This window comes from Neovison vison, chromosome 4, assembly GCF_020171115.1.
Source record: "Neovison vison isolate M4711 chromosome 4, ASM_NN_V1, whole genome shotgun sequence".
Classification (NCBI taxonomy): Eukaryota; Metazoa; Chordata; class Mammalia; order Carnivora; family Mustelidae; genus Neogale; species Neogale vison.
This window is the reverse complement of record NC_058094.1, coordinates 3,810,165-3,829,194: the sequence shown is the minus strand read 5'-3', so window position 1 is coordinate 3,829,194 and position 19,030 is coordinate 3,810,165. Positions and strand designations below refer to the sequence as shown.

Sequence of the window (19,030 nt, the reverse complement as noted above, 5' to 3'; positions counted from 1 at the left end):
TATATATTAAAGCAAGAAAACAGCGTAACAGACGCCCAGGTACAAAGAGCTGAGATTCTGTAATTAGCTCAAGGCCGATCCTGTTTGACCCAAACCCAGGCACCCCAACTTCTCCTGCAATTCAGATTTTTTGAAGCCAATCCCAGACCCTGCATTCCATCTCTAAGTGTTTCTGTGTTTATCTCCAAAAGATAAGGACTTGTTTCTGATGGAGAACCATCGTAAGACGATCACACCAAAAACGTACCACAACCATGCGTGTGTGTGGATTACAGAAGTACTGCACGCTACCTGCTTAAAAATCCAATGACAATCTGGTTTAAGAGAAGCCCAGGAGGCTTCATGTATCCCAGCCCCAGATGTGCTGAAGGGGCAGGACACCCCGAGTCCACACACGGGGACACTGAGGCCGGGACCAGGCACAGGGCTTGTGTCCGGTCTCTTCATGACACAGCCTGCCCTGGCTTCACGCTACCCCAACATTCCAGCAGATTCTGAGAGTAACAACGGACTGGTTAACATGTTGGAGCCACAGAATCTCCATGACCGTCATGAGACAGGCTCCTACTCCTACACGTGACACAGCACAGGACCAACCTCTGCTGAGCCACTCCTCCAGGGCAGGCCCTGGATGATGTGCTTTCCTCTCCATCTTTATCACTTAATGTTCAGCCCAGGAGTGGGTGATGGGCTGGGCTGCATCCCCCCAAATTCCTATGCTGAAGTCCTACTGCCCAAGATGACAGAACGTGCCTGTATTTGGAGATGGCTTTTTATAGAAGGGATCAAGGTAAACTGAGGTCATACGTGGGGGCCCCCTCGAAAGCGACTGATGTCCTTGTGCGAGGAGGGGAGGATGCAGGCGCGCACAGAGGGACGACCACAGGAAGACACGGGGAGAACACGCCATCTACATGCCAGGGAGAATCGCCTCTGAAGGAACCAACACTGCAGACACCTTGAGCTCTGATTTCTGCAGTCCAGAGCTGGGAGACATCAAGTTTCTGTTGCGTCAGCCCCCAGCGCATGGTGCCTTGTCAGGACAGCCGAGCTGCCCCCCGCAGAGAGAGACGGTAAGCCATCTACTTGACAGATGAGAAAGAGCACGTCAGCTTAGAGCCGTGACCTGGGCACCATTCGAACCCAGATCAGAGCCCTAAGCTGTGCTCTCTCCACCGTACCAGGCAGCTGATTACAGACAGCAGGGAGGGGTTGGCCAGGGGTGTGCTGGGCTCGCGGTCAGCTGGCAGGATACGCAGACCGTACCTCCAACCCAGCCTCCTCGGGGGCAGATGCACCAGCTGCCCTTGGACTCCCGTGACTTGTCGCAGCCAAAGGCATGTGGGTGAAATGACAGTCACGGCGGGGGCGTGGCAGGAAGGACCGCACCTGCTTTCCCTGCCCTCGTGTGCCTCTGCCGTCTGCCAGAGGAAAACGCACAGTGGCGGTGAACGGAGCTGTCCCAGGCAGCCTGCAGGCCAGCACTGACGAGGAGCACCCAGCTGAGCCAGACTGTGAGCAGTAACGAATGGCTGCTGTGTCAAGCCCCCGCAGCGGTGGGTGATTTGTTACGCGTCACTAGCTAACCGATACAGAAGGTCGCCAGCAGCAGCATAAAACAATACTGTTACAAGCACAGACTCCGAGGTCAGACTGCCTGGGTCTCAGCCCTGCCCCCACCCCCGTGGAGCCGTGTGACCTCGGGCACGTGGCTTAACCTCCGTGATCTTCCACATCCGCTTAAAATGGGAATGCGTGCACGTGTCTAGCTGGTAAGGTTGCTGAGAGGACGGGACTCTTTGAGATGGTGTCTGCAAGGAACCAGAACCCTCTAGACACCCCGCGACTGATCACGATTGTTGAGGCAAGACAAAAGAGGTTAAACTTGCCCTGGGAAGCTCTTGTTTGTTTGAACGTTGACGTCACATCTGGCTTTCCCTACTAATTTAGGGAAGTGGTGAGCTCCCTGTCGCTAGAAGGCTCAGCCATGGCCTCATCCCATCCAAAAAGGGCGGGACCAGATGGCCTCTGAGTCCTCGTCTCAGACAACAATCACCGAGGCTGACTTTCCCGTCCCCAGCCCGCGATCCGGGAGCAGAGGGAAGGCAGGGGTGAGACAGCAAGAATGCAGGGTTTCAGGGCCTACGACCTGAGTTCAAGTCCCAACTCCACTGTGTCACCTTGGGTGAGTCCCTGGATCTCTGTGACCCTCATCAGCACAACGGGGTTAATACTCAACCTCACCTATGTCACAGGGTCGTTGTGTGGATGGAGATGGCAGAGGATGGGAACCTGCCTTGTAAAGCAGACGTCCCAGTGACAAGCAACATCCACAGAGCCAGCCACAGGGACGGACGGCACTCTGGGCACAGCAGTGGGAAAGCCTTCCATCTCTGAAGCCCTCCCTTTCACGGGGCCAGGACGGGCCAGGGTGTACCAAGCATGCTACTGTGGTCCATTCTGTCCCCACAGCAGGCATGACTAATCAATCACAGAAGGCACTCCTCCCCACTGGGGCTGATCCTCCGCTCAGGGTTCCAGTGACCACGCCAATAGGCCAGACCAGACTGACCACGCAGAACTTCCTGTCTCCAGGCCAGACCACAGTCCAGGGACGCATCTGCTCCTGCCTTGTTCCATGGTGTTCACAAGGTTGTAGGTTCCAGATCTACGAATGCACCCACGGATGCCCTGGGACCCGCCATATCTGGGACGAGGGCAGATTTTCCCAGCGGTGGACACCGGCCTTCCAACCCTGTACAACCTGGTCCAGGCTACACAGAGAACACTAAGAAAACCTTCTGAAACAATAAGAACATCAGTGCCCTCTGACCTGGGGATCCCAGCACCACCAAACCTTCAAGTAAGAACCCAGCAGAATCCACACACGCGTGTGCACACGCGCGCACAGATGTTCGGGAAAGCACTACCTATAACGGCAAAAAATGAAAATAAAAAAGGTACATTCCATTGCTATAAACATGGGAGTAAAGAGACAATAGTACATTCCTTCAGAGGATGCAGAACTGTAAAAATAAATCTCCCTTAAGGCAGCAGAAACACAAGGCAAAGCTGGATGTAAACTTAGGAAGGAAAGGGCTGGGCATCCCCGACAGACACCGGGGGTGCCCACCAGCACCTCCCTCCACTCCTTCCTCACCATCAGAACCCCAGTGAGGTTTGAGAACAACATGCCCCTTTTCCAGACTCCCCTGTAGCTAAGATTGGTCATGAGACCCAGTCTTGGCCAATGAGGTGTGAGCAGAAACCTTGGGTGGGCCATCCAGAAAAGCTCTTTAGATAGAAGAAAGCCCACATGGTACATGCCTTTCTCATTTGTTCTTTGGCTTCTCGCTCCCAGGAGGATGCTGGAGGTGATGCTGGTGGTGACGCAGCCATCTTGGAAACATGAGGCATTGGCCTGAGCACAAAAGCCAAGCTGAGGTGGCTGAGCAGAACGTCAGTAGGAGGTGGAGTCTCTGAGGACACCACAGAGCCGCCTACCAGCCCGTCTACCTGGCCCAGACACCTCAACTGAGGAAGATGAGACTGTTGTCCGGTCAAGTCACCATTAATTGGGTTTTCTGCTGCAGGCAGCTGAACACAATCTCTAACACATTCATTCTGATAAAGTGAACAAAACAGTGGGCACGTGTGGGCAACAACGAGCATGTGAACATGAAACACTAAAGCCATTTTGTACTTGACCACAGACCCACAGGGGAGTTCTGGGCCTTCCCCACTCTTTATAAAATATGTTCTGCCATTGCTTACTAGTGTTCAGTGATGTGGGAGCTTTTCTGTGAATCAACCCACACAAGCATCCACTCTGCCATGGTCTGCGTCCCTCTGGCCTGCACACTGTCCCTAATCCATGAGAGACCCGTTCTGACCACTGCCAGGGCTCCTCAGTACTCAGGGCACACAGTCTGTGAGCTTCCAGAAACGGCCCCCTCGCTGGGAGCCCCGTCATAACAACCAGACCCTGCAGGAACATCTCCCCAGCCCCCCGCGGCATCCTGGAGCCCGGTCGTCTCCTGGGCCCCACACAAGACCTGTGGCCCAAAGCCCAGGACGGCCCATGTCAGCAGCACAATTTTTACACCGACTCTAAGAGACATAAAGTCCCAAGACCACCCGGCAAGCCACGGGGCCCAGAGCTGTCTCCAGACAGACCGAGGGCCACATAACCCAGCTGCAACGGGGGCCACGGTCCCCCACCACAAGGCCGCCTTCAGCTTCCGCGTGAGGGGTGGAAGCCAGGGGTCCACCAGGGGTGCTCCCCGACACCTGCGTGACTCCCCCCAATTCCATCTGGGTGACTCACCCCCACCCCCAAATGACTCACCCCAATCCCACCTGGGTAACTTCCCCAAACTTTACCTGAGTGACTCCCCCCATCCCCCCCGTGTGACTCACCACAGTCCCACCTGCATGACTCACCCCTACCCGAGTGACTCACCCCTACCCGAGTGACACTCACCGCGGTCCCCAAGTGGCTCCCCCCACCCCACATGAGCCAGCTCACCTCAGCCCCTCCGGAGCTCTCCCTGCCAGTCTCCGTCCCTTGAGAAACCCCACACCTGGACTGGTCTCTCCTGCGTGTCCTCCTCTGAGCCGAGGGAAGGAGCTCCCTTTCCGGCGCGCATGTGTGAAGGAGACACACGGTTCACGTGATCATACACGCACACGCACGCACACACACATGCACACACGGACGCGCAGACACACTCGCACACACGCCCCTCGGCCCCCACCCCCCACGATCGGCGGGAGGCAGCTTCTCCTCCAATCCCACGGGAGAGGCTCAGTGAAGAGAAGTCCCCGGGGGGGGGGCCATGCGGCCACGTCGGAGACAATTCTGCCTGTCACAGCTAGCTGAGGGCATCACCGGGAGCGAGTCAGCGGACGCAGGGATGCGGCCAAACATCAACCGTCCACGGGAGCCCTGACTGCCGTGGAGTCCCCAGCCCCAAAGTGGGCAGTGGGGGGGGTGAAGGCCGCCTTCGCCCAAAGTCACCTGGGGGGGCGGGTCAGAGCCCAGTGCACGACAGGCCGGAGCTGGGCCCTGTGCACAGTTCCATGCCCTCTGCTGCGCTCACACCAGCATCCTCATTGGGGCCCCCAAGAAGTCACGGTCTCTGGCCCACAGAGGTAGGGACACAGCCAGAGCAGTGCCTGACGGGAGCTCCGAGGGTGACCGGCAGAGTCACCTCACCCAGCTCCTCCTGGGCTCGAAGATGTGGGCCGGGCAGCAGGAGGGGCAGGTGCACAAACACAGGGGACTCTGGGGGCCCAGGGCACGACCACGGCAGGGCTGCAGCCACCGCCTCCACGTGGACGGCTCCCCTGCTGGCGGCGGGCCCCCAGGCTCTGCCCCTCCTCCCGGCAGGCCTCGCCCACCCCGGGGACTCCCAACACCCCAGATACATGCCTACACTCCACACCTCTGACAAACGGTCGACAGCATCCAAAGACCCCACGGCCACCGGCTGCTCACGCTCACCACCACTCCAGGGCCCTGACTCGGTGTCCTGTGCCCCACATGTCATCGGACAGTCCATCCAGCAACGCTTTCGAGGACCAAGTGGCTTCAGGTGCACAGAGCCAGCACAGCCCAAGCACTCACTGTCACCTTCTGACCGGTGTGCAGGGGACAGACGCGAGGACAGTCTCAGCGCCTTGAGAGCACCGCGCCAGGCTGCGCGGAGGGGAGAGCACGGGAGGGGCCCAGGGACAGCCGGAAGCCACTTCGCAGACAGTCGTGTCTTCCCACGGGCGGCCAGCTTTCTCACTGGGGTCAGGAGTCTGCCCGGGATGCTTCGGCACAGACACAAAACTAGGGCAGCGAGAGCGAGGTGACCCGGGACGGCGAGGTGTCCCAGGACGGCAGGCTGCACGGGGCTGGGGGCAGAGCGGCAAGTCCTCTGTCCAAGCCGGGGAAGGACAGCCGGGGGAGGGCAAGGCACAGCTGGAGAGCGGGAAGCAGGCGAGAGCTCTGGCCTGGGCAGACACGGCAGGAGGTGGAGGACCAGAAGGGGCTCTGGCCTGAGGACCGGGCTCTGAGCCGAGAGGGGACAGGCTACCAGCAGGGGAAGACGGGAGCCATGGGCTTTCCCAAAGCGGCTCGTGGCGGCAGACATCCCGGGAAGCCACATTTTCTCAACAGGGACAGGCTGGGGATTGACCGCTGGGCTTGCACACTGTGGCCCCGAAAGCCCACGAGCCTGACCCCCGCGCTGACGGCCTCCTTCTGCAGCTGGCGAGACCCCTCGTGAGGGCCAGCGTCACGACGTCATCCATCCAACGGCCAGAGATGGATGTCCCCAAGGGCGTGGGCCGTACCTGACAACGTCCCCGCTTCGCATCCACCTGCATGTCCTCCTAAGGACCCAAAGCCCCAGGTGCAGGTCAGGCCTTTCCCAGGTGTGTGCTCAGGGTTCACAGCAACACACGCCAAGTTCTGTGGTTCCGCTTCACAGAGGAGGGAGCTGAGGCCTAATGGACATGACCAGGACTGGGGCCACAGGACCCCAGGATCTCCCTGTTCCCCGAGCCCTTCTGGGCTCCGTCCCAGGAAGCGCGCGGGGTCACCTGGACCAGGAGGCTGCGGCCACAGGTGCGACACAGACCCGCCTCCCCCAGCCTCAGAATGCCAGGCCCAGCATCCCCCCTGCCACACCAAAGGTGTCCCCACCTCCACCACCGTCCCTGGTCATACTGCCCCCTCCTCCAGTCTGACCCCACCCTTCACCAGAGCCCCCCGCTGGCTCCTCGCAGGGCTCGGCCCACGAGGAGGGTGAGGACAGTTCAGGGCTGGCCCGTGCAAGTGGCTATCCCCCGGGGCAGGTCTCCTCACTGCTGGAGGTCCGGCTGACCCCCGAAAACCCAGGCAAGAGCAGGGGTGGGGCAGCGGTCCCCAGCCTGGAAAGACTGTCCGGGGAACGCTCGGGGCCGACTGCCGCTCACGACGTGCTGCCCGGCCGGGCCAACACTCTCGGGCTCACTCCAGAAATTTCTTCTCGCTCCCCACCGCTGCCCACTCTCCTACCAACCATCCCCTCTTCTCTGGGTCTGCAGTGCAGGATTCTACTTTTTTGTTCAGAGAGCGACATCAAAGACTGTACCTGGGTTCACACCCGCGCAAGGACAGAAAGCCTGTCGCTGAGGAGGACAGAGAAGAAGTCCGCACGAACTAGAAGCTCCGGCCCCGTCAGCCCAGGGAGGGGCTGCCCAGGAAGGCGACCGTGAGCACGCCTGGCGGGGGCATGAAAAGAAGGACCTCGACCTTGACAATGGCAGGAGGGATGGTCTGCTCTCCCTGGCGGTCCGACCAGACCTGGAGAGCACACACACAGATCCAAGTGGCTCAGAGGAGAAGGACCAGGCTTATGGAGGGGTGACTGGGAGAAACTCAGGGGCTTGGGACCCGAAATCGGTTAGGGACAGAAGGCAGACCAAGCTCTGATCACCCCTTCTTCGGAGACCTGTAAGCTTACAGGTTGGGTGCCCTTAGCTGGAAAGGGAGAACCTTCTACAGGCAGAGATCCCAGGGTTGGGACAGGCAGGAAAAGGGGTCTTCGAGCAAAATCCCTTGATGAAATGAACACCAAGCCCCTGGCCCCCAAAGCTGGCATGGAGGAGGACGTCCCCTGGGTGAAGGGGATCCTCATCTGAACTACTGCACTGCTGCCCGTGTGCCTCTCTCCGCAGTGCGGACTGCCCCTCCTTTATCAGCCAGGCCCACCCGGTGCCCTCGCCCCTAAATTCCTGGGGCTCTGGCAAGGCTGGTGGAAACAGAGGGCAAGGCTGCATGTGCTCTAGCTCAGAGGGGCAGGTCCCTGAGGCCGGTGGCCTGTCTCTCTGGGGTCCCTGTGCCCGTCCTACCCTGGACTACCTCAACACACCCTCCCCCACTCACCCGCACCTCCACATGCACGGGCTGAGTTCCCTCTCCTCTTTTGGGCCTGGCCTCCCAGCTTCCAGTAACTGACTGCAGATTTTCTCACCCCTCTTCACGTGACCATGAAACTGGTCACCCCTTTGAAAGAACACCCCCCCCTGACAGGCACACACCCCTTCTCCACATGGTGCCCCACCACATCAGAACCGCACGCAATAACCTCGTCTTTCATCTACATACACACCCCTGCCTTACATGCGAGGTAATGAGCTCCTTGTCACTTGAGACATTCAAAAAGAAGCTGACTGGCGAGGGAGGCTCTGGGCTGTTGGTAATCCTATGTCTTGACCTGAGTGCTGGTGACAAGGACATGGCTTGTCTGTAAGAATTACTGAACAATAGAGCATCACTCGGCATCAGGGCAATACAGATCAGAACCCAGTGAGACACAACCTCACACCAGTCAGGTCGGCTGAAACGGACAAATCAGGAACGACAGATGCTGGCGAGGACACGGAGAAAGGGGAACCTCCGGCACTGCTGGTGGTAATGCGAGCGGGTGCGGCCTCTCCGGAAAACAGTGTGGAGTTAAATGGAGTTACCCTACAACCAAGGTATTGATCCAAAGGATACGAAAACACTGATTAAAGAGTCACTTGGATCCCAATATTGAGAGCAGCAGTGTCCACGACAGCCACACTGTGGCCAGAGCCCAGATGTCCATCGACAGAGGAACGGAGAAACAAGATCGCCATATATGCCCCCAAACATGTATAAGGGAATATTACTCGGCCATCAAAAAGAATGAAACCTTGTCATTGGCAGCCACGTGGATGGGACTAGAGGGTAGGACGCTAAGTGAAATAAGTCAATCAGAAAAAGACACACAGCGTATGATTTCACTCATGTGAAACTGAAGAAACAAAACAGATGAACATGGGGAAGGGAGGGGGAAAAGAATAAAAACATGGTGGCAAAGCGTAAGAGACGCTAGAGTTGGGGAACAAACGAGGGTTGCTGGAGGGGACAGAGGATGGGGAGACCGAGGGATGGGCGAGAAGGAGGGCACGTGAGGAAATGAGCTCTGGGCATTATGTGCATCTGATGAATCACTAGATTCTACCCTGAAATTTTTAAAAAAAAATTAAAAAAGTATTACTGAGCAATACACTTGTCATTTAAGTGTATTTTTCTGTGCAAACGTTATAATTTAATAAATATTTCTTAAAGATTTTCATTTATTTGTTCGAAAGGCGGGGGAGTGCATGTGCAGGGGGCAAGGTAGAGGGCAAGGGAGAGTCCCAAGCAGACACCCCCTTAGCACAGAGCCCGACCTGGGGCTCACCCTGATGCCCCCAGGATCATAACCTGAGCCGAAACCAAGAGTCGCACACTTAACCCACTGAGCCACGCAGATGCCCCTCGATAAACATTTTTTAAAATCGGAAGTGCCTGGGATTGGCTGAGAGCTTCTGAGGAGGGACATGGGGCCAGCAGGCCCTGGAGATCCCAGCGTCAAAGCTCTCGCACTGATGGAGATGCTGGTGGGGGCCCTGCGCACGCTCACGGCCGCATGCCTCCTGCCCCCGCCCAGACCGGAGCGGGAGAGGGGCAAACCCGCGGGACGCAGGAGTGAGCAGGCCGAACAGAGGACGCGGGGAGGCTCGGAGCAGTAAATGAGGGAATGAGTGAGAGGGTGAGTGTCGGAAGGACAGAGGTACGCACGCAACGGTGCACAGAGCAGGGACGAACAGGTGCCTGGAGGACCCAGGGAGTGAGGGCACGGGAACGGGTGGCAGGAGGTGTGAGCCCAGGGGCCTGGGGAGGAGGGCCGCCCCTTGAGGCCTGCTTCCCCTCCTGCTGCTGCTCTGACCCCCCGGACGAGCTGGGGAGACGATGCAGGGAAGAACAGGTACTGGCAGCGAGAGCTGGAACCCTGGGTCTCCTCTGACACTTTCCCTGCTCCGAGCCCTCCCTAGGAGCCTGCATACACTTCCGCCGTCTCTTTCATGTCCCCCGGAGTCAGAAGGGACCTCAGGTCTCTGCCTCCGCCACGACTATAAATAGGCAGTGTTTACTGGAGGGCCAGTGCCACCTCGAGCGAGGCCGGGTCCAGGCAGGGCCTGGGGGAGGAGGAGGAGCCACAGCCTCACAGGGCTCCTGCCCATGGACGGTGGCCACACAGGAAAGGACAAGGGAGCGCCACCCCTCGGTCCAGCCCGCCGTGTGCCAGCGCAGGCCCTTCACCGGGGTCTCGCCCCGCAGATCTCCTGAGTGGTGCCGTGACAGGGAGAGGCAGAGAGGTGCAGACAGAATGTTCCACAGGCCCACCCTGGGCTCCCGGGGCAGCGCCACGGCAGGAGCCCACGGGGCATCACGGAGTTCACGGCCCTCTGCCTCCCTGTGCTGCTGAATCTGCACCTCAGTTTTCTCATCCAGCAAGTGGGGCAACGGTCCAGAGGGCTGGTAGGGGAGACGAGTGCACGCGTGTGTGCGTGGCTGCCTGCAGCACCTGCTGCTCCGGCCCTCAGGGCCTGCGTCCACTTCGCATTCCCTCGCCGGATGCCCACCGTGGGCCGGGTCTGCAGGCGCGGGGCGCATGGGGGTCCAGACACAGTTCTCCTGGGGTCCCCCTCCCCGTGCTGACAGAGGGGGAGGCGCAGGAGCAGGCGCGCAGCTCAGGGAGGCAGCAGGTGGCAGAGGGGAAGGCCAAGCCTCCCTGGAGGGTGAGGACCTGCCCGGAGGACGCAAAGGGCCCTCCCCGGGGGGAGCACTCCCGCTGGGCATCCCGCACCCAGGGCGCAGAGGGGTTAACTGGGTTCCACTCTCCCTACTCCTCACGCTGGAGCACGACCCGCAATCTGGGCTTCCAGCTCCCCTCCTGCCTCAAGGCCAGGCCTTATCTTGTCATCTAGCCTGTCCCCAGAGTCTCAGAGGCGACGCAGACAAGGCAAGGGCAGGCGCACAGCGAGAGTGTAAACTCTGCACTGGAAACTACACCGAGGAGTGCCAGAAAACACCGCGACCCGCTCTCCACCACGGGGAAGCCCCATTCAGGTTCCACATGCCAGTGAGAACCTGGAGAGGCCCCTCTGGGCTCCCACTTGCTGCCGGCAGGGAGCAAGTGGGAGCCCAGAGGCACCTTAAGCAAGGAACCTACTGGAGCCCCAGAACTTATTCCCAGAGTCTGCCCCGCTCCCAGCCCGCGACCCTGAGCCAGTCACCCCGGCACCCCAGGGCCACCGGCCCGTCTTTGGATGCTCCCCAAGGACCCAGAGAGACACTGCTCCTCCAAACTGTAGCCAAAACCAAAAACCCCCATCTCCTTCCCCACCTCCATCCCCCCTACTCAGACCAGTGTCCTTGGTCCTCCGGGCCCTGCAGATGGGAAGTGGGGTTTCTCCATCTTTCATGGTCCTAAAGGGGCTGACAACCGAGGTCACGGATGTTAGAGTCAACACAGAAGCGTCCCGGAGATCCCTTCCGCAGTCAGAGGAGCGCTGGCCTTGGCGCAGCTGGGGCCCAGGGCACCTCCTCTAGGAAGGTTACTGGTTTGCCCCTGGGGCAGAGCGGTCCTTTCGGACTTTGCCCTGGGCAGAGGGATTCCAGCCAGGCCCTGGGCCTGGGGGCAGAGACTTCCATCCATCCCGCTCAGCAGATTAGGGTACGGCATTGTGTGTGTGTGTGTTGGGGGGGGGGTGCTCCCACCTGCTGCATCCCCGCAGGTGGCTTCAAACGCCACAAATGTCAGAAGCCACAGGTTCAGAGGAGCAGCGCCTGGAAGCCACGGCCGGCTGTGCGGAGCCTGCCCTTTCTGGGCCCGCTGGACCTGTGTCCCCCCCCCCTCCGCCCACGGTGCCTGACAGCCGGGCGGGGGGCCGGCGTGCTCTCCCTTCCCAGCCTCGCGGGGAGGTGCGGCCACGGATCCAGTGCAAAGTGCTAATTATATCGTTTTGAAAATCCATTTCCGAGAGTGAGCTAACAACTGCATCCGAGAAGCGGAGTTCACCTACGGACCACGAGTGCCTCCCGAGCCCGCCTGCCTCGCTGACTGGGCTCAAAGTTGCAGCGTGCTCAAGAAACCGCTCAAGGTTAGAGGAAAAATAAGAACACCCGTGAAGATTCACCTGACTCATTAATATCCCTGTCCAATAGGAGACAGCTCCTCGGAGGGCCTGGCTTGGGGCTAGTTTTTGTTCTAGGCCTAGGAGGACCTTAATTTGCATTTATATTAAAAAAGAAGAAAACAAACAGAATTAGCCAGAAAGGTGCTTTGTTTCCTGTAAATCTGAGCTCTCCTGCTAAACATTTTCCTAAGGCAGCCGGCATGCACTTGGCCTCCGTAGGGGAGCGTGGATTCACACCTACTGCGCGCAGGGAGCCCTGCAGGCAGTGGCGAGCACCGCGGGGCCCACCAGCCCTCGGCTTCAACCTGGCAGGTGAGCACTGTCCCCGGCTCCTTCCACAGGTGCGGAAAACGCACTGGGAAAAGAGAAATGACCTGTCTGGGTCCTCCAGGGTGACCAGATTTGGGCTGCAAGCCAGCTCCCTGGACTCCACGCTCAGGTCGGGGAAGCTAAGTAAAGGCAGCGTTTTCTTCCTTATCCTTACATATGTATTCCAAGCTTTCTTTCCAGAAACCCGGGTGGAAACTCAAGGAAGGGAGGGAGAAGGACCCACAGCCGTCGGGTGCCGCTCTGGTCCTGGACGGCAGGAGTCCCAGCCGTGCGCCCCGCTGAACTAACGGCCTCCATCTGGCCACACGTTCCTTGACTTTTCTCTTTGGAGCCTTGAGTGTTGGAAGCACGAGCTGGAACTACCAATAAGGATTAATAAACACCCCCTGTTGGGAACCTTGTCAGTCTCCCTAACTCCTTTTTCAGGTAAATGGGAGCATCTTGAGGTTTGGTTTTCCCTCCAGTCCTCTCCCCGGTGTTGTAGCTCAGCACGTGAGAGCAGCCACGGGTCTCAAGGGCTCATGTCAGTCCTGGGGCTGGTGTGCCCGCAGATGTCACCTGCTCTGGGGCTAGATCACTAAAGGCACGTTTAGGGAAGGGTGGGTCTCTCCCCCGGGGCCGTCAGTGCTGGAGGCATATTTCTGGCCCTCGGGCTCACAGCCAGTGGGACCCTGTACCCCCAGGATCACCGCCACGTGCACCCGGACATTGTGACCACGGCTCAGGCTGCAAGTTGGAAGACAAGCATGACGGCGACGACTGTCTGGCCCTTCCAGAGGCTGGAAGCACAGGCTGGGGAGCAAGGGCTCTTCTGCGTTTTGGCGGCGGGGGTTGGGGGGGGGCAAGCGCGTGGGGCCGGCGGGCCCAGAGCTGGTTACGTAGACAACAGAAGAGTGGTTTCCTTCCGAAATCATAAAAACCTGCACCAATGAATTAAACATTTCAGACAAGATGACTCCCTACAAAGTCTTCTCCACCAAGAAGCCGAGACAGGCCGTCCTGTGTTGCTGCTTCCTGTTGCATATGGTACTGAGCAATCCTGCTTTTTCAGCAGGCAGAGCTTTCCAGACAAAGAAAAATAGCAAGGGGAGAATTAGAGAAGGAGGTCCAGAGGACTCAGGGCGGAGGGAGGAGAGAAGTGTGAGCAGGAGGAGGCCTCGTCTCACAGCGAGGGGGCACAGGGAACTGGACTGGCCCAGAAAAGAGGCCACGGGAGCCAACACAGTGGCCCTGACAGGTCCACGGAGATGTCCGTGCAGAAGGAGGGTGCCACGGGGGAGGGAACGGGGGGGACAAGTTGCAAACCACGGAAACCACAGAGATGCCACCCTCCCTACTGCCACATCCACTGGGGCGAAGTGACCTGATCCAGTTCCCAAGGGTCTCAAAGTGTCACACCTGCAGGCTCTCCAAACCCCCTGACCTCAGCGGGGGCACTGCCCTAGGCGTCTCTCAGAGGCTTTGCTCGGTGGAAGTGCCCTGGGAGAGGGAGCCACAGGAGTCCCTGGGTGCGCCAACCGGACTCCCTCCCCAGACCAGGGTTGAACCTCCCCAGTTTCCGGGCAGCAGGCACACTTGCCTTCCCCACCAGCACGGCCTGGGGGTGGACAGGTTCTGCCCTCCTCCCGCCCTCCACCGCCCTCTCAGAGCCGTTCACCTGGCTGCCACCCCCACCCCAATCACCAGAGAACAAACTCTCCTCCCCACCCCCCACCCCCGGGGTCCTGGCACGACTAGGCTCCAGAATTCCAAGAGGAGCCAGGAGGGAGGAAAGCTGAAATCTGGGCTCAGACAAGACGAGCCTTGCGAGGGTTCCCCCTCCGCCGGAGTCCCTCTCCCTGCCGCGGAGCCAGGCCGGCCCTCTCCAAGTCCCGGAGAGGTAGTAAGTGTAAGGCTTGGAACCCCGCGCAGCCCAGCCCGCGCTGGGGCGGTGGGTGGGTGGGTGTCTGCTCTGGGATTATTCTTAGCGCTCCACTCTCTTCGCAAAAGTGGCGCCTCCGCCCTCCAGGCTCCGGCACGCTCGCTCGGGGCTCGCACGCCCGGCCCAGACACCGGCGCGGAGCGCAGCTCCGGGTGGGGTCCGCGAGGGGAGAGGCTCGGAGGCGCAGGAGAGGCGGGGGCTCCGGAGAGAGGAGGGGGCGCGGCGGGAGGGCCCCCCCCCCCGCGACAGGCTGCGTTTAACCCTCGGCGCCCCGCATCCAGCCCTGCGCCGCGCGCTCAGCCGCCTCCCCGGACTCCTCCCGGGGCGCGGGGAGCCCGGCGGCGGCGCGCCCAGCCCTTACCTATAGTGGTGATGACCGTGATGGCAAAGTAGAAGGAGCCGGCGAATTTCCACTGGACGCCGGCGCGGTGCGGCTCCGACTGCAGGATCACCAGCTCCAGCTGCCGGTAGTCCTCGGCGCTGATGTTGTACTTCCCCTTGATCCGGATCTCCTCGGCTTTGAGTTTCTCCTCCTCGCGCATCTCGTGGTCCGACTCGAGGGCGTCGAAGACGGCGGCGCCCACCAGCAGGTAGGTGAAGGTGCAGACGATGAGGGACAGAGTCCGCACGTTCTGCCTCTTCATGGCCGCCAGCAAGGAGCCGGCGCGGGGGGCATGTCCCGCAGGCTCGCAGCCGCGCGCGTCCCACTGCAGCGCCCGGCGGCCGCCGCCGCCTCCTCCGCCGCCGCCGCCGCCGCCTCCAAGTTGTAAGCGGCGGCGGCAGCAGCAGCAGCAGCAGCAGCAGCAGCAGCGGGGAGGCGGGGGGCGGGGAGGCTGGGGGGGCCCCCCTCCGCCGGGGCCGCCACAGCCGCCGCCACCGCGAGGCGGCTGGCGGGGCAGGGGCGGCGCGGGCCCGGGCTCGGGCGAGAAGGCGGACAGGCACAGGAGGCTGCTCGAGCGCCGGGGCCAGGCGTCCGGGAGCCCCGACACCCTGCGCCAGACCCGGCCGAAGCAGCCCGCCCCACTGCGCAGGGCCATGCACGGCGGCCCCGCTGGGCACCGCGCGGGCCGCGCTGCCCTCCGCACCCCGCCCCCCGCTCCCGCCGGAAAAGCAGGGGCGAGAGCGGGAGCCGGAGCGTGGCCGGAGGGCGGCCGCCGGGGCCCGCGCCCCTCCGGGTCCGGCTCCCGGGCGGCGGCGCCCAGCTAGGAGCCCGCAGGTCTGCGCGCGCCTCGCGGGACCTCCTTCCCCTTCAGCCCTCCTCGCCCCCCCCTCGAGGGGGGGTGGAAAAGTTTGCGAAGTGGCGGCGTCTCCGGAGTCCCCAGCAGGCGGGGAGGGGGCCGAGCAGGTGCAGCGGGCGGGGCAGCCCGATGCCCGAAGGTCCGAGCGCCCCGCGCCCACCCGGCCGCGCAAGGGCGCGGCGGGGTCCCCGCCGGGCGTCGGCCGGTCCGTGAAGTTTGCTCCGCTCAGCCCCCGAGGCGCGGGAGCGGGGCGCGGCCCCAGGGCGGCAGGGCCCGCGGCAGAGCGGCCTCGGGGGCGGCCGGGGGACGGCGCGGCGGCGGTCGGCCAGCCCGCTCCTCCGGGGGCGGCGGGCGAGGCGGCGGCGGCGGCGGTGGCGGGAGGGGTCCCGCGGGCCTCGCGGAGCTGCGGGATGGGCGCGGGCGCATGAGCCGCGCCGGGGTCGGGGCCCTCCGGCGTCCGGGCGTCCGGGGAGGCGGCCGCTGCGCTGGTCTGTCAGGGGCGCTGCGTGCGTGCGCGCCGGAGGGAGCCGAGTGTGTGTGCGTGTGTCTGTGCGTATGTGTGTCCGTGTGTGCCCGTGTGTGTGTGCCTGTGTGTGTGTGTGTGTGTCCGCGCGCGCCCGCGCGCGCGCGTGGCACCTCGCTCCGGCGGGAGGGCCGCGGGGGGCGGGGGCCGGGCTACGCGGAGGCCAGGCCTCCCTCCCTCCCTTCTTCCCTCCCTCCCGCAGCCTCCCGGGCGCGCCACCTCCCGCCTGGTCCCCAGCCAGCTGGCGAGGCGGCCGCGGCGGCTCCGCTGCAGACCGAGCGCGGCGCGCGGCGCACGCGGAGGGAGCCAGGGAGGGGCTGCCGGTGCCGCTGGGGAGGGGGCGGAGGCGGGCCGAGGCCTGGGTGTTGCCAGAGTGGGGGCGGGAGGCGGAGCCACCAGCAGGTTTCGGCGGGGGATGGGAGGATAAATGAGGCTGCTCCGGTCCTTGTCGCCCAGCTCCCCGAGAGCGCCTGCTGCCACGCGAGGCGGACAGTTTGGGAGAACCGTGCCTGGGGGAGGAAACGGGATTCAGCCGGAGAAGGCCGACCAGCAGCTTAAGGGAGAGGAGAGATCGGGGCGGGCGAGGCGGGGGGTGGGGGGGGTGGCGAGAGCACGAGGGGAGGGCGTTCCCCGGGGCCAGCCACCTGGCGCGGCCGCGTGTCCCTGCCGGGGCGCACCTCCTCATCGCGCGCTGGGGTCCCGAGGGCCGCCTCAGCCCCCGCGCGCGTCGCTGGACAGGTGGCCCGGCACCTGCTGATCCAGAGCCCTTATCCGGAGAGTGCTGAGCATGGCACCGGCCGCCACTCTTGGGGTCCGGGCCTCAGGGAAGGATGCCGCATTCCCCCTTCCTTGTCCCCTCCCCGATGCTTTTCCCAGAAACATTCCTCGGTTCCCCGAGGCTGGGCGCCGGGTGTACCCAGAACATGATCCTGGCCCCTCCTCCTGCACATGGCGCCTCGCGATGGCCCCACTCCCGACCAGCCCAGGGAGGGAACCCCAGGCTCCGGCAGGGGCGCAGCTATTCTTTGAGTCGGAAGACCGCTTTATCCCCTTCCCACATCAGCCACCTTTGCCCGCTTCCCTCAGTCCCCCTCAGGTCGTCGAGGAGTTTCCCTGGATCACCGACCCCCTTAACCCTCACTTGAGCGGTGGAGCTCCCAATGGGTAGGCTGAAGGTGCCGAGACCCAGGGCTCCCCTTCTCTGGGTCTGGCGACCTCCCTTGGACTCCAGCCAAGAAGAGGTGGCGACTTGGGGAAAGGGACGCCCCCCGGCGGCTGTCCCAAGACAGCGGGCAGGAGTGGCCGAGGGCACCGTGGAGTAGGCCAGGGAATGGACCCAGCCTTGCGCAGCTCGCCGGCTCCGGAGCTCTGACCCTTCTGGGTCGCCCCCTCGGGCGCTGCTCCGGGCTCCCCATCCGCAGGCACTGGGGGCCAGGCGAGTCTGGGAACCCTATGCCTCACGGAAGCTCCCTGCTGGGGCGCTCTCCACCCTGTTTCTGGGACTAGTGGGTGCTTGCGCCCCCGGCCCTACGGACAAGTGGGCCTGAGCTGGGGGCCACATCCAGGCTGTCGGGTTGACGCTGGGTCAGCCGGCGCCGTTAGGCACAGGGAACGGGAGGTCCCCCAGAAGCAGGTGCTCCCCTGGATTTCACGTTGGAAACCAAGGCCCCTGCGCGAGGCGAATGCGCCTGGCCTCCCGGTGAGTCACCGTGAGCGGGCGACAAGGATTCCTGCAGCTGGTAATTAATCGCGCCGTTGTTCGGCCCACGACGGAACCCCAGTTGGGCATCCTGCCGCCCTGGGCCACCCCTGAGTCACAACCGTCGGGCCTCGGCCGTCCGGAAGCCGCCCGCCCGCCCCTGCGCCGCCAGGGGGCACTGGACTCCGACCCACAGGTGTCCCCGCTCTGAGCCGACTCCGCAGGGGAGTCTGGGCTGTCCTGCCCGCGGGGGCGGGGGCGGGGAGGGGGGCGGGCGCGCCGGGATGCTCTCCAGAGACAGACCCCAAGCTCTGTGGAGAGCCACTCTCTTTCGGCTTCCACACAGCCTTGCTGGACCTGGAAGGGACTTGGGAAAGTAACTCGTCCCAACTGCTTGTCTTGCAGATGGGAACACGGGCCCGGGGACACCGGACTGTTGCCATCTAGAAACCACTCCCGAGCCTCTGCCGGCTTCCGTACAGCACCTCCTTCAACAGCTCCAGCTGCCTTCTGACCCCAAAGTCACAGCGCCTTGGATAGCCACAGCCCACAACCTCTCCAAAAACAAAACAAAACAAAAACCTTGGTTCTTCCTTTTCTCCCAAAATATGGCCTTTGGACTCAAAAGAAGCCCAGAGAGCCAGACTTCAGGGAGGGATCTTGAGGGCTGGAGGAGGACACACACAGGCTCCCACACAGCCCTCTCTGCACCCCACATCCATCCCATGATCTTGACCTACAGGTGGATGCGAGCTCCGTGAAGCAGAACCTGGCTCTGGCGAGCGTCCCCAGCGCTCTCCGCCTCACTCGCTCAGCTAGCAGTGTGGCTGGTACCACTGACAGGCCACAAAGAGGTTAGAGCAGTGACCATGCCTCTGGGGAGCCCAAGCCTCTCTCTACTTCCAGGGTTCTGGGAGCACCAGCTCCAGCCCAGATAGGAGTGGATCTGGAGCTCCGCTGAGGCCAATGAGAGCCCAGGATTCCCCCTGGCCCCACAGATTGGCTGGGCGGGGCTCAGCTCCCAACCAATGAGGAGCTCCCTGGGAAAGCATCTCTAAGAGGAGCTAGAGCGAAGTAGGGGGCGGGGGCAGGAAAGCACCTCCGCACCCAAGAAAGAGATGCCTGATTTGGGGCAGCAATGCATTCTCTGTGCGGCTTAGGCCACTCAGGGCTGACCAGTGCCACTGGCGTCCTGTCTGTGCTCCTCCAGTGGTCTGTCACTGGGCCTCCCTGGACCTCAGTGTCGTCTTTAGTAAAAACAGTTGCCTTTGATCAGATACTAAAGAACA

The 19,030-nt window shown here is 62.2% G+C and overlaps 1 protein-coding gene across 1 annotated transcript in view; it reads right to left on the bottom strand.

Annotated features, from left to right (window-relative positions):
• Window positions 1-14,925, bottom strand: part of KCNK9 (potassium two pore domain channel subfamily K member 9) — a 74,887-nt gene extending 59,962 nt beyond the window's left edge. The window contains exon 1 of the mRNA XM_044244897.1: window positions 14,643-14,925. Within this exon, the coding sequence (XP_044100832.1) occupies window positions 14,643-14,925 (283 nt within the window). The remainder of the gene's footprint in view (window positions 1-14,642) is intronic.
• Between the last annotated feature and the right edge of the window lie 4,105 nt (window positions 14,926-19,030).